We start from the raw sequence: 15,404 nt of genomic DNA, 5'->3' as shown, positions 1-15,404 counted from the left end.
AAAGACATAATAGTTACTTTTCAAAATAGACAACCTGTTTTACTGATGCTTAGCTATAAAGTAGCGAGCTACGTATCCAAAAGGGAGATATGGGAAAACAGAAAATGTCCACAAGCGATCGGGGTTGGGGGGCAGTTGCAGCAGCACCTGGCTCTGTTGCGTTGTGAGCCAGCCACGTGGGCTGGACAGCTCACTTAGCCACTGAAATTACATCATCTAAGATTTTGTTTCAGTTACTTTGATAAATTCTCCCTCTTGCTATGAAGAGTAAGGTTTGTTTTTTTTGTTTTTGTTTTTTTTTTTGACTTGGAGTCTCACTGTGTCACCCAGTCCAGAGTACAGTATTACAACCATGGCTCATCGCGGCCTTGACCTTCTGGCTCAAGCAATCCTCCCGCCTCAACCTTCCAAGTAGTTGGGACCCAAAGGCGAGTTTGATTTCTTTGCTAACGAATTCCTAATTCACCTCGCAGTGGGCCTGTCAAGGCCATATGCCCGGACATCCACCTTGCCGACCGTCCATGTGGTCTCTAAGGTGGATGCACTCCGGTTGCCTGGGCTCTGCACGCGATACTGAGTCTCCAAGTCTGCCGCTGTACAAGGGACTGACAGCCCCAAGCGTCTCGACGCGCCACCTTGAACCGGGCTTTATTCCACAGGGCGACTCTGCTTCCCGTGATGAGATGCAGCACGTGAGCACAGATCAAAGGGTATCAGCAACTAACCCATTCCCCTGGTACTAAGCAGAGGACCAAGAGTTTAGTTCCTTACTTATTTGCTACGGGCTTGACTCAAAACAGCTTTCTGGAATCCTGGGGACAAACATCTCTAACTGCTGAGGATTCTGGCTTTAGTAACGGAAGAATCACCTAAAGCCCATTTTGTAACTGCTGTTCTCATCAGAATTTGAGGCCAAAGGGAAAAATAAAAGGGGGGCTAAGATCGTGACACCCCAGTTTGCACAAGGCCAACCAGCCTGCTTGAGGGGGTAAAAGGAATAGGATTTTTAAACTGCTGAGTTTTAAAAACATGGCTGTAGGCTGGGCGCACTGGCTCACGTCTATAAGCCCAGCACTTTGGGAGGCCGAGGTGGGAAGATTGCTTGAGGCCAGGAGTTCAAGACTGGCTTGAGTAACACAGCAATACCCTATCTCTTTAAAAAGAAAAAAAAAGGTTATTAAAATAGTAATAAAGGTTAATACAATAAACTACTATGTCAACATGGCACCCCCTGCTGTCAGACGAGGTGCAGTCTCTGTGGCTGTGAGGTCCGGAGAGAAATGTAACCGGCATCATAGGGAAGGTGGACCCCAAAGCCCCACAACATTACTCCTGTACAGTGTGTTAACCAGCATGAAGTCTCCTCCACAATCAGAAGCCTGGTGTAGAGGAACGCTGCCCACTGGACCTGGGTGGACTCCAGATGCCGGTCGACCAGACAGCCCCACCCTGGGACCCTGCCGGCAGCCCCGACTGGACAGAATGGCCTCATGAGTGTCCTTTCCTGCCACAGGCTGCAGACCCTGAGCCAGTCCTGGCTGTGACTGAGGCTGCGCATAAACGTCTGCGCCCAACAGCTCACCTTTGTACATGACACGCCCAGTCCACCTCATTTCAAATGTTACACTTGCCCCAAGGCGAACACGGATGTTACAGGTTAACTCACTGCATGTGTGCTAGACTTTCCCTGTAAGTGTTCAGACATTGTACGAACCGGATGAACAAACCCCACTTTCCCTGTAAACGTTCAGACATTCCTTGAGCCCGATGAACACACACAGCCAACAAACCCCGGAACGTGTAATGCCGCGGCCTCCTCCCCTCCTGAGGGGCGTGTGCTTACAGCTCCCCCAAGACCACATTTCCCAAAGCACAGAGTGTTACTCTGAAAATAAAACCTCCTTTTTCCTTCCTCTGTACATCTCGTGGTCGTGTTAACAACTATTGCTACAAATGCAGAGAAACGGGGTATCATCCGTGCTGGTCACCGAATTCCTAGCACCAAAGCTTCAAGGCCCCCCAGTCTGAAGGAAGCTTCTATCACCCTAAAGCCAACTCTGGAGACGAAGGCCAAGCTGGGGAAACACTGTGTCTCTGCAAATCCACGCCACGGGGCCCTCTGCAGTTGTGTGTAAGGAACTCTTGGTCTGTCCTGGGGTTTGGGGAAATCAGGATGCAAGCAGATACCGTACGCTCTGCCACGGGACCGTGAAGTCTGCGGAACCTCAGAGGAACACGGAGACAAATGGCTGCACGACTCCCACAGGCCGAGCCTCGATGGGCGCCCGTGTCAAGAACACAGACACGCCGGGAGGGGCAGCCGATGCAGGCAACGCCTGCAACTCCAGCAAGCAACAGCGTCTGAGTGTGGGGGTCTCTGGCCAGGCTCCACCACAACTGCCATATTCTGTGACAAAATGTTAAAAATAGGTTTTAACTAGTTATAACTCTAACTTGTTTTACACATAAACAGAACACAGGGTACCAACAGGCTCCAAAATACTTTGCCTAGAACCAAGTCTAGAATGCAGATGGATGCTGCTCCGAGTGTGAGGAGTCCCCTTGTAGTGTCATAAATCCTAGATCTAGGTGACTAAGTGCTCTTCCTAAACCAGACAACACCATGAGGCTCTGAGGGCACCCTCTGTCCCCAGGCCAGTCCATCAGCCCCTGCAGAAGCTTCTAGAGTAAGAGCCTGTGGATTTGTATTGGACGGATGTAAACCAGGCAAAGTCACAGGGGCTCGTCCTGGAAGCCTATCCATTTACCCACTCATGCCATGGAGAGCCCTGCCCCCAACTCCACACACGCAATCACGCTCAACCACAAGAACTGGCTTCTAGGCCCTCAAGCTACTCCCTCTCGACCCCGGACAGACGCTTCTCAAACCATGAGGCCCAGAGTAGTCTTAACAGGTGGTCCCAGCAGAACTGGCCACTGCATGAATTGATATTTTGTGTGTGGGGGGGTGGTGGTTCTTCTGCCACTCAGGCACAGTGCACCATAAGTACAGTGGTGCTATCATGGTTCACTGCAGCCTCCACCTGCCAGGCTTGGGTCATCCTCCAGCCTTAGCTTCCCGAGTAGCTGGGACCACAGGTGTACATCACCTGTCCTATTTAATTTTTTGTAGAGTCAGGGTCTTGCTATGTTGCCCAGGCTGGTCTTGAATTCCTGGGCTCAAAAGTGAACTGCCCAACTCAGCCTCCCAAGGTGTTGGGATGACAGGTGTGAGCCACTATGCCCAGCCTAGAATTGGTTTTTCTTAAACCTGAGTTTGACACATGAACCCCACTTACATAGATATCAGCACACTCTCACAGCTCGAGAGTTTTCCTGAATCTCGATTCTGTCCGTTCAAGGTCAATATCTAAGAAAGGGTCAGAACTGACCCTCCCTCCGTGAAGCCTAAGAGCAAATGCAGCAGCATCTCAGTGTATGAGGAGACAAAGTAAGATGGGTGGAAAATACACACTGAAATTCTAGTGCTAGAATCATAATCACCAACACTTTAAGAGGGAATCTGCTTTCCAAAATATGTAGCTGCTGGATTAACTTCAAAGTCACCAGATTCCACAGGCAGTAGCTCACAGGGGCACAGCTTTCTTTTTTTTTTTTTTTTTTTTTTTTTTTTGAGACAGAGTCTTGCTCTGTCGCCCAGGCTGGAGTGCAGTGGCCGGATCTCAGCTCACTGCAAGCTCCGCCTCCCGGGTTCCCGCCATTCTCCTGCCTCAGCCTCCCAAGTAGCTGGGACTACAGGCGCCCGCCACCTCGCCCGGCTAGTTTTTTGTATTTTTGTTTTTTAGTAGAGACGGGGTTTCACCGTGTTAGCCAGGATGGTCTCGATCTCCTGACCTCCTGATCCGCCCGTCTCGGCCTCCCAAAGTGCTGGGATTACAGGCTTGAGCCACCGCGCCCGGCCAGGGGCACAGCTTTCTAAGGCCGCACAGCCCGGGACAGCGTAACAGCCTCAGGGCAAAGCAAACTAAACAAAGGCTTGGTTCTCTGAAGGACGAAGGTGCTCAAGTGTTTCCAAATATTCTTCTTCTTCTAAGTAAGTTAGATGCCTCCTACAACACTGTTTAGAGTGCCAGTGTGTTCAGAAACATGAAGTTGATAATACATCTCAGGACCCCAAAATCACTAAGGTAAAGGGACGTCAAGGTGAGGCAGAGCTTAGACCAAACCTGCCTCCCATGCTCTTCCTAACAGAGACAGCTACTGGGGGTGGGGGGAAAAGCCACGTACCTCCCTCACAACCGATCCACAAGGAAATTCCTCATGGACAGAGGACAGAACTCAAAGTCACCATCTGCACACGGAGATAAATGCGGATCTGACTGCTTCCTCTGGAAAGATGCACCAGAAATGCATTTGTCTGATCTACCTGTGACCTGGAAATCCCTCCCCGCTTCGAGCCGTCCATCCTTCCTAGACTGAACCAACGTACGTCTCACATGTATTGATGTCTCACGTCTCCCTAAAATGTGTAAGACCAAGTTGTGCCCCAAACACCTTGGACACATGTCCAGGACCTCCTGAGGCTGCCGCAGTGTGTCCTCAACCCCTCCTAAGGCTGTGTCTATAACCTTGGGAAAATGAACTCTCTATGGATCGAGGACTGTCGCAGAGATCCTTCTGGTTTACAGGAAGCATTCTCTCCTGCGAGTATATCAATGAAATCATGTGGAATTACAAAATGCCACTTTAGTAAAAGCCAAAGGAATTAGGGTTCTATGTGCTTCAAAAAAAAAAAAAAAAAAGTAACGTTCTATTTGTCAATGGACCATGAAGCCCACACCCCCTCTTGCACTGAAGATGTCAAATGGGACGAGAGGCCCCTCCTGAGGATGCTACCCTCTGACCCCACTTCCCAGAGTCCAGTTTCCTGCTGCTCAGGGAACAGCAACCCCAGCTTCACGGGGCTCAGGCCTCCAAACCCAACTCCCACGCATGCTGGAGAATCACCCCAGGGACTAGCTAAGTGGCAGGTGCAACTCTCACCTCACCCCCTTAAAGGGGAAAAGGCACCTTCCCGCTCCTCTTCCTGCTGGTGGGAACAGGGGCAGGAGCTGGAGGGTCAGGAGTCGGGCGGCAGAACGGAAGCAGCCTGGGTCCCTGCTAGTCAGAGTTGGCAAATGCCAACCATCCCCGACATTCACTTTGCAAATAAATCCTTCTCTTTTGTCAGGTCCCTGGTTATAAGTTTGCACCCATAACTTAAAAAGAAAAAAAAAACTCAGATAAAAAATCGGTGTTTGGCTGACAATATTTCAATTATCTTGGGGCCTTGGGTCAAATGATGGCAAAACAGGAAACTGAACGCTGTTATTCAGGAAACTACCTTCCAGCGCCGTCTACCCTCCCAGGCTGTCACCTTATGGTTGTTTGTCTGCTAGATGATTAACAAAACTGTTCTGAAAACCTAGGTGTACAGAACAGACAAGAAGTCAGCTTGGGTTGAGGGGAAGCAGGATAAGACCCCCTTCCCCGCAGGATGGTGGAAGAGGAGGAACCTTCAGCACCTGGGTTTTCAGGATGCTGGATCTCTGAGAGCATCTCTCACAGCTCAAGTACAGCCAGACCCTCCTCTGACACAGCCTGTTCAGGCGAAGGTGGGCACCTGCCCTAGAGACCCACAGCCCTGTGCGGGGCTCAGCTGGAGCTGAACTTGCCTCCCTTGGTAAGAGTCAGGGCCAGGGGTGGGGAGAGGAGAGAAGCAGCAGGCCTGAGGGCCACTGTGGAAACTCCATGCCACGCTAACTCTCGTCTGATGTGCTCCGGCCAAAGCCACGCTTCTCGGAGGGAGTTTCCCTTCACACATCCGGAAATCATCAACATCTAGTCTCCCCACAGAACAGATCCTTCCCTAGGAGGCAGACGCTTGGCTGTAACACGGGGTAATGAGGGGCGCGCCTTCGTGCCCACTCTGTAGTGTTTCCTGTTACCTATTTTACCTTAAGCTACAAATGATTCCCGTTTACACGGGACACAGTGACACAGACAGCAAAACACATGAGATTCAGTGTGATCCCACACCCGTCACTGCTGACCTCAAGTGCTTTGTTCGTTTTGCTTCTAGAGTTTGTACTCTCTCCCGGGGTTCCAGGCCTGTGGATTCAACCAACCATAGATCAACATATTTTTTAATGTGTTTGTACTAAGCATTCAGACTTTATTATTCTTTAAACAACTACTCGCATGGAATGTCCATGGTATAGCTGTTACGAGCAACCCTGACATGACTGTCTGCAGGAGGATGTGCATATGTCATATGCAAACACGATGCCATTTTATTGCAGGGACCTCAACGCCCAAAGACTTTGGATTCCATAGGCAGTCCTGCAGCCCACCCCCATGGGCACTGTGGAATGGCTATAATAGAAAATATGGAGGTTTTAAACAGTTATGTACTAAATCTAATCTTTTGTTAAGAAATTAATGTGTATCACTTGTATTATTTGGAAGTCCTTCCTGGCCCAGAGACTTGACATGTTCTTATCTTTTTGTCCACGGATCTAGCCATTCCAGTAAGCTTGTTGAACACAAATCAATTTTACAATGAAATTCTTACAAGAATCACACTCAATCTGTAAGCTGCTTTGGTTTTTAAAGTGAAATAACCAATAGTTTTGCCAACCTGCTATATCATAGAATAACAGGATAAAGCAGCCCCATGGCATGCAAAAACATGGGGTTTCAAAGCTAACCAGTATAAAACACGTTACAAACCCCTAAATATGAAAACGTTTTACACCAAAACATATATTCCAGAAAAAAACAAGATGTTCAAAAAAGCCCTTTGCAGAAAAGCACTTTCCCCTTCATTTTTCACACGGTTTCCTGAAGCTTGTGTTTGGTGATGACCATGAACCAGAAGTAGCGTCCGCTGCAACTACTGTTACAGCAACACAGAATATTAAGGGAAAAAAAAAAAAAAGGCCGGGCGCGGTGGCTCAAACCTGTAATCCCAGCACTTTGGGGGGCCAAGACGGGCGGATCACGAGGTCAGGAGATCGAGACCATCCTGGCTAACACGGTGAAACCCCATCTCTACTAAAAAATACGAAAAAAAAAAAAAAAAAAACCTAACCGGGCGAGGTGGCGGGCGCCTGTAGTCCCAGCTACTCGGGAGGCTGAGGCAGGAGAATGGCGTAAATCCAGGAGGCGGAGCTTGCAGTGAGCTGAGATCCGGCCACTGCACCCCAGCCTGGGCGACAGAGCGAGACTCCCTCTCAAAAAAAAAAAAAAAAAAAAAAAGGACACAGCATATTTCCTATTGATGAGAACAGGTAGAGTGTTATAAAATCAGTGTGTCCTAAAGTCAACAATGTTCAAATTCTAGGTCTCCCACAGACACTAGACGGTAACCGCCAAAGCTTATGTACCTGGCAACGTTCAAGGGGACCAAGTTCAGAGCTGTCACAATGCAGCACCATCCTCACGCGATTATCTCAGGCAGGTTTGAGGGCAAGTGCCCCCGTCACAGTGGGAAAGCTGCCCAGCCCAGCACTTCCTGAGATCACAGACCTTCGCCTTCCCACGTCTTCAATAGTTCCTTTACACCGGGAACCACACAACAAAACCTAAAACACTTCCTCAAATCTCAAGACAGTCTTTAGAGCTCTTTTCCTTGCCCCTTCTCTTACTGAAAAAGCTTATTTTGTAAGCAACCTGTAGTGCTTACCAGAGCTGGGGCGGGAGGAGAGCTAGTGTTTGGTAGACCGAGTTTCAAGCGTGGGGAGACCAGAAAGTACTGGAGATGGATGGCGGTGATCGCAGCACGACAGTGTGAACACACTTAATGCCACAAAACCATACACTTAAAAATAGAGTGCTGTGTAACTTTACCACAATCAAAAAACTGAGAAAAGTCATCTATAATTACTGTCTCCAATATCTTCCATCCTGTAAGTTACATTTGCTTTCGGCAATCCTCAGAGCAATCATGAAAAACTAATACCCTGTCGTCTCTGAAACGCAAAGTCGTTCAAGGGCTTTGGTTATAGGAAAGTAGCTGGAAAGCAAAGCGTCCGTTAGGCACAGCAGCCGTGATAGGACAAACACACGGTAGGAAGGTGGTGGTCATGCTACACACAGATGGGAAGGGTGTGGGGAGCCACAACACCTGATGCTTGGGAGGCACCTGGGCAGGAGCTGAGAATGTACCAAACACGTTCGATCATGCAACATTCACGGACCCCGAGTCCAGCCACCACCGCTGACATCCACTGTGGCTGGGGTGTCCTCCCAGCCTGTGATGGCTCGCTCCTTCGGTTAACTGCCTTGAATCTACTGGTTCCTCTCCTCATGGGCCTCTTTCCTGTCGTCTTCCTGTCATTTTTCTGTCAGCAAACACATTTCCTGTCATTTTCCTGAACTGACATGACATTTCCTGTCATTTTCCTGAACTGACATGACATTTCCTGTCATTTTCCTGAACTGACATGTCATTTCCTGTCATTTTCCTGTCAGCAAGCACATGCGTCCAGCCTGACCTTGCTGATGTGCTCCAGCGGCCCTGGACTCGAGCCGCACTGTTCCATCAGTGTGGCATTCGCGAGTTACCTCCTGGGAAATGCCAGGTGATGGTAACATCAACCAGGAGGCACAGCTGAGAAGCAGAACGCATGGTGCAGTGCCCAGAACGTCACGTCCTTGAACAGACGCTCCGTATCTTCTCCTCTCCTGCCAGAGCTTCACTGTAGGAAGGCGGCCATTCTTCCAGTGCTGCTACTTCCAACACCGGGGAAAGCAAGCTTCAGAAATGAACGGTGTCAAAGAGGGAGGACCCACCAGCAGGGCTACCGGCAGCCAGACAACCGCAGCCCCAGCATTCCCCAGCCACCATGACTGACAGCCCAGGCTCCAGAAATGCACGGCTTCAACCTTAGGAGTAAAAACCCTCCCAATCCAACTATTATTTTCAACAATGGGATTGAGGAATGAGGTGTTCTAACCCTGCCTCTCTCGACAGCACAGATCATCAGATCCCAGTTCTTATAGGATTGGGGAGTGGGGTGGGGTGGGGTGGTTCCTAACCCTGCCCGCCTTCATAGAAAAGAACTTGGATATGATGACCTGTGCTAGATTAGCACTTTGCTTCTGCCATATGCAGTCATCCTCAGCACCAGGAAAAGTCAGAATCGTTGAGTGATGACACCAATACCAACACACGCCGTTCTGCGGCTCTGGTAACTGGCTGCACAGATACAACCCGATAGTGGTGAGGTCTAAAGACATCATCAGTCTTCCCAAGGATTGTGTTCCTGAATATTTTGCGTTTGGAATAACGATCTTCTTTGCCAGGGCTGAGCCATGCTTCCCTCTCGCCTGTCCTCTGCCTTCACCAGCTTCGTGTGCGCTTCCGGACAAGTGTTTGTGCAGGTGCTAGCACTTATTTCCACAGCGAGAATATACACAGACACCACACAGAAATGGGCAACCCCGTTAGGAGCTGTGCAGGGAGATCTAACTCATCCCATGTGCCAAATTCCTGTTGCCATGGAAATTAAACTAACTAAACTAACGTTGCTATGATCTCATCTCTTACTGTACCGCTAAAGATCATCCGGGTAAGAGGAATGTGCCTCTGCATAGCATTCAGCTCACATTTACATGTCGGTTTTTCCTGAATATGGTTATGTGAGATAGAAATCAGTAAGATGGGGTGTAACATACAGTATAGGATCGTTGTGTCTCCTAGCCTCAAACACTTCAAGATCCTCAGAAAATGAAGTTTAACTCTGGGGACGTGAGTTACATAGTAACTTGTTTTGGATACTATCATATCAACACCAAATAACTTCTTGAATTCCTTTTTAAATTGAAAAGCAATTTACAAAGCACAAAAAGCCCCAATATTAAAGAATACAATTCAGTCTTTTTAGCATATTCTAAAAGCTGCACATCAACCACTAGTATGTAATTCCGGGACTTTTTCACCACAGGCCAAAGAAACCTTGAACCCATTAAGAGTCAGCACCTGGCTCCTTCCTTCTACCAGCCCCTGGCAATCACCAGCCAACTTCCTTTTCTCTGGATTTGCCCATTCTGGACACCTGTTGTGAGGAGAATCGTACAGTGCATGACCTTTGGTGTGACCTTCGGTGCTGACATCTTTCACGTCTAAGGTGAGTGGAATCTCAGTGAGTGACCGGTTGACAGACACCTGGACTGTTTCTACTACTATGAATAATGCTGCTGTGAAGATTCAGGCATGACATACTTTTTGGAAAAAATGTTTTCAGTTTTCTTGAGCATATGGCTAGGAGTGAAATTGCTGGGTCGTACGGTGATTTCATGCTTTTCTGAGGAACTGTCGGACTTTTCCAAATCAACTGCACCATTTTACTTCCCCTCCCACTAGCAATATATCAAGATTTCAGTTTTCCCCAATTCACCAACATGTCACTGTCCAATACTGGGGTTTTACCCACCCATCACGGTGGTTGTGAAGTGTTATTTCACGGTGGTTTTGATTTCCATTTCTAAGATGACGAATTCTGCTAAACATCTCATGTGCTTTTTAAGGCATTGATATGTCTTTCTTTGGAGAGTGTCTATTCAAATCCTTTGTCCATTTTTAAATTGGATTTTTATTAAGAGTTTTTGAATATATTCTTGATATCAGGTCCTTATCGTGATCATGTATCCTGTTCTGTGGGTTGTCATTTTACTTTAATAGTATCCTCTGAATTGAACATTTTTAATTTTGATACCGTCTTTTTCCCTTCAGTTGCTTGTTATAGCTTTAGACGTCTCAGCCAAGGAAACATTGCCTAATCCAACCTAACAGTTTCTCCAGGATTCTCCCCTAAAGGTGTTATGAGCTGAACTGTCCCCCTCCCCCAAGATTCCATGTTAAAGTCACAACCCCAGAAACCCAAAATGTCACTGTATTTACATACAGGGCCTTTAACTTGGCAATTTAGGTCCCATAAGATCTTAAAAGTAGGGCCTGATCCAGTATGACTGGTGTTCTTTTAAGAGAATTTAGACACAGTCCTCAGTGCTGCATACACGTGAGAGAAACCTGTGAGGACACAGAGAAGAAGCTGTCTACACAGCATGGGGTGAGGCCCCAGAGAATCCAACCCTGCCCCCCTCACCTTGATCCCAGGCTTCCAGTCTCCAGTAAAAAGGAAATAAGATGCTATTGTCTAAGTCGCACGGTCTGTGGTGTCCGTTATGGTACCCAGCAGACTGACAGAATGGGTCTCAGTCAGCTCCTTACATTGGAACCATGTTGAGCTTTGCGTGTAGGGTGAGGAAGGGTCCAGTCCATCCTTTTCTATGTGGATACCCCAGTTGTCCCAGCACCATTGAGTTGTGAAAGGAAAAAAGTAAAGCAACCCTTGCTGTCCTCTCTCCATCAACAGATTAGAAGATACACTGAAGAATCATGGACAATTTTGTCGGTTTAAGCCAGTGGTTTTCAAACTTTTGGGTCTCAGGAACCCTTTGCACTTTATTAAAGAGCACAAAAAAGCTTTCTCATCAGGCCGGGAGTGGTGGCTGCTCATGCCTGTAATCCCAGCACTTTGGGAGGCAGAGACAGGTGGATCACTTGAGGTCAGGAGTTCGAGACCAGCCTGGCCAACATGGTGAAACACCGTCTCTACTAAAATACAAAAATTAGCCTGGCATGGTGCTGAACACCTGTAGTACCGGCTACTAGGGAGGCTGAGGCAGGAGAATCGCTTGAACTCAGGAGGCAGAGGTTGAAGTGAGCTGAGGTCACACCACCGCACTCCGGCCTGCGTGGCAGAGCAAGACTCCGTCTCAAAAAAAAAAAAAAAAAAAAGAACATAATTTAGTTTCTTTTACAAGGATAAAGTCATTACATCTTAACACAGTCTTAAAGAAGAAACCATTTTCCAAAATAAGCAGCAGCGTGGCAACAGTTTGTGCTGCTGTGAAAACACCTAACATCTCTGCACCTCAGACAGCAGGATTCTCATGCCTGCATCTGCGTTCAGTGGGCTGCAGAGCCATGGCTGAAGTTTATGAAGAAAGTCCGACCCCATACTGATATACAATTAGGAAGCAGTATTTTCATTGTGTTTTCAGATCATTTTAGGTATTCTCTGCTGCCAAATGTAACAAGTGGCACTTCCGTACAGGCCGTCTGCAACACAGAGTCTGTGCTCTGGTCGACGGGCCTTTCTGCCCCAATTCCTTCTAAGTCGACTGGTCCGTCTTGCACTTGAATGGCTTTTACCAGCACACGATTTTGTAATCACACATTGGTTAGAAAATACTGGTTCAGAGTTATGAGCGGCTTCCACATTTCATTATATGTCCAAAAAAAAAAAAAAAAAAAAACCCCACATCAGTATCACCATTGATCACATGAGAAAGTGGTGGACACAAGATTTTTATGTTTTAATATTCGCTGGAAAGCTCAAATGTCTATCATTGGGAAAAATGTACGGTACTTTCCTTGAGATGAAAGTCATTTTGTTCATTTTTCAGGCCACACCTGCAAATACCTCCATCTGAAGTGGCATCTTTTGTAAGTCATTCTTTATATAAAGGCGGCCGTTAGTGGAAGAAGTGGTTCTGCAGGTTCATAGTTCAGAGGCACCAGTGCTCTCCCAAGATAACCATAAAATCCGCAGAAGACGCACCTGTGCGCACTTCCTGTTTCTCACTCAGAACATTCCAGAAGGAACCCTGAATCCCAATGCCACAGCGGGACTGAAGTTTGCTCTCACCCACACAATAAACCCAGGGAGCTCCCCCAGCCCCCACCCCGAGGCCACAGCCTTGGTCCTCTATCTGGTCTAGGGGGGCTCCTGCAGCTCCAGCCTAACAGGGAACAGAAGGCACCCACATGTCACAAAGCCCTCCCAAGGCCCAGCGAGCACTTCTGCTTATGTGCCAGTCAAGTGCGTTTGACAATTCTACAGCCAGCTGTACGGCAGGTAGCGAGGTACCCAGCAAATACTCAGGGCTCACGTTACTAAGGAAGGTGCACAGCGAGGTACCCAGCAAGTACTCAAGGCTCACGTTATGGAGGAGGAAACCAGGCAGATAGTGAGGTACCCAGCAGGGTTCACGTTACCCAGGAGGAAAGGAGGGTAGAGACAAGGGGGCTGGAACAGTCTATCATCAGCTTTAGCATTTACAAGGCTCGCTGAAGATTATCTGATTTGATCGTCACAACAGCTCACAAGATAGGCAGAGGCAAGACTATTTTCACTTCATAAAAAGAGATCCCGAGAACTGATGACGACCACGTGCTCTTCCCATAGGCTCCCAGAAATCCTCCTCAAATCATCTCTCAGTTGTATACATGTGATAATATCTCAGTCACGTCCCCTCTCTGCAGGGGAATTTTACTGCCGCCCTGCTGTTCCTTCGCACCCCTGCCCTCTCCTGCATTTCAGCCATGCCCACCATCCATGGGGAGTCTGCACCGCACCACCCCACCCCCGCTGCTGCTGATGGCTTGGGTCACGCTTACCTTTCATTTCCACCTACAGGGACCTGTTCTTCCTTCAAATGCAGCTCAAACTCACTCATTGTGTGAAGCCTTTCTGTCATGTGTAAAATCAGTGTGTGGAATGCTTCATTTAGGAGGTGCTTATGTTGCCTCATTGGCTGTGATCAGGACCAAATTCTGAGCAAACCAGGTGGTCCCCTCTCCCCATCTCTGCTCCAGTGCACTTAAAACAAGGATTCCTGGAAGCATCTTTTTAGTCCAATTCATGCATGAGTCTGCCCCACACACTGCAGAAAAGCCCTGGTGGTCGGTGGTCAGGGCTCAGGGCCCCCCAGGTAGGTAAGGAGAGCTTAGTGCCCTCTCTGGAGTTGTCGCTCAGAGACCCACGGCTGGAAGGGAAGAAACTTGCATCCTGTGAAACATCTAGGCCCCGAGACCCACTCAGGAGTGGAAAACGGGGAAGGAGCCTTGAACAGACCCTCGGGAGGGCAGACAGTGGGAGCCATGGAGGCCACCAGGAAGGAGGGAGGCAGGCAGTGAGGCCACAGGTGATGTGGCCGGGAGGGAGGTGTTGTGACCAGAGGTGAGGTGGTGGGCGGATGACACGGCGTGGTGTGGGGAGGAGATGTGGCCAGGGCAATGTGGCCAGGGAAGAAGACACAGCTGGAAGGAAGTGACAAGAGGGGTCTCCAGGCCCCAGACTGTGCCTGATTTATAGATGACATTTTACTTAAGATGTTATATCTAACTTTAAAGAAAAGTAGCAATTTCGACCATTGTGTACATTTAAAGCACGGTACAAATTGAGCACATTTCCCAAACCAAAGAACAGGGCATTGAAGAAAAAATTCATTTAAGATCAGAAATAAAGAGATCCTACAGCTCTTCCAGTCCAATCCCCACCCTAACGTGAATGGGGGGAAAAGGAAGTAGATCCTAGTCAGTCAGAATTAAAGGCAAAACCGATCCACTTTACTTTCTAGACAGAAAACAAGAAGCTCATCAAGGAATCCCTACAAACAGTACCTTTAGTAGTTCCCGAAATGCAAAATTCACCTACAAATTAAATCAACTGCTAAGTGTGTATAGAGTAATTTTTTTCATTATTGCCTTCCTCATCTGCAGGGGTTTTTTAGACCTTGTTTCCCCTTAATTGCCTCCAACACCCAGGAAATTTAAACCCCACAAGTAAACTGTGTCTCGATTCATGCCCAGCGTCCTTTGGAGCAGACAGTCCGTTGCTCTAAGACGTTCTTGTCACCTAAGCACCTAGTACAGCCTGAGAACGCACAACACGCACTCACACAAACTCAGACAGTCAACAGGTGAGATACGGCACATGAGGAGGAAGACAAGATAAATGAGCTTCACTGACACCCCAGATCCGACAAGAAATGACACACGCAGCCTGCTCTGGTGCAGGTGACTCCTGGAAAACAGCCAAGGACAGCATTTGGAGAAGCAGCACCGCAGGCCAGGAGGGTCTGGGGGCTTAAGAAGGGAGGGGCGCCCCGACCAGGTACTGGGGGATTCAGAAGGGAGGGGTGACCCGACCAGGTGCTGGGGGATTCAGAAGGGAGGGGTGCCCCGACCAGGTGCTGGGGGATTCAGAAGGGAGGGGTGCCCCGACCAGGTGCTGGGGGATTCAGAAGGGAGGGGTGACCCGACCAGGTGCTGGGGGATTCAGAAGGGAGGGGTGCCCCGACCAGGTGCTGGGGGATTCAGAAGGGAGGGGTGCCCCGACCAGGTGCTGGGGGATTCAGAAGGGAGGGGTGCCCCGACCAGGTGCTGGGGGATTCAGAAGGGAGGGGTGCCCCGACCAGGTGCTGGGGGATTCAGAAGGGAGGGGTGCCCCGACCAGGTGCTGGGGGATTCAGAAGGGAGGGGTGACCCGACCAGGTGCTGGGGGATTCAGAAGGGAGGGGTGCCCCGACCAGGTGCTGGGGGATTCAGA

General features: G+C 48.8%; 1 protein-coding gene and 1 long non-coding RNA gene across 25 annotated transcripts in view; one reads left to right on the top strand and one right to left on the bottom strand.

Moving 5' to 3' along the window:
- The window catches only part of LOC135964575 (disco-interacting protein 2 homolog C-like), a 156,122-nt gene that overhangs the window by 61,492 nt on the left and 79,226 nt on the right, over positions 1 to 15,404 (top strand). For 13 of the 24 annotated variants that reach the window (XR_012416973.1, XR_012416972.1, XM_074000142.1 and 10 more), the window contains one exon: positions 9,951 to 10,133. Coding sequence is in view for 18 of the 24 variants with exons in the window: in XM_065518703.2 (XP_065374775.1) it covers positions 9,951 to 10,132 (182 nt within the window). In the remaining 6 variants the exon portion in view is untranslated. Of the gene's footprint in view, positions 1 to 8,475; positions 9,388 to 9,950; positions 10,637 to 12,477; positions 12,518 to 15,404 lie in introns of those variants that run through there. The other 11 variants (XR_010577063.2, XR_010577062.2, XM_074000139.1 and 8 more) reach the window with 3 other exon arrangements.
- On the bottom strand, positions 10,706 to 13,653 carry LOC141407539 (uncharacterized). Its single transcript, XR_012416976.1, has 2 exons — positions 12,232 to 13,653; positions 10,706 to 11,965 (listed from the first exon to the last, which is right to left on the bottom strand). It is a non-coding gene; the product is annotated as an uncharacterized lncRNA (long non-coding RNA).

Source organism: Macaca fascicularis, chromosome 8 (genome assembly GCF_037993035.2).
Source record: "Macaca fascicularis isolate 582-1 chromosome 8, T2T-MFA8v1.1".
NCBI classification, from domain to species: Eukaryota; Metazoa; Chordata; class Mammalia; order Primates; family Cercopithecidae; genus Macaca; species Macaca fascicularis.
The sequence above is the reverse complement of the archived record's forward strand: the minus strand, read 5'-3'. Positions and strand labels throughout refer to the sequence as shown.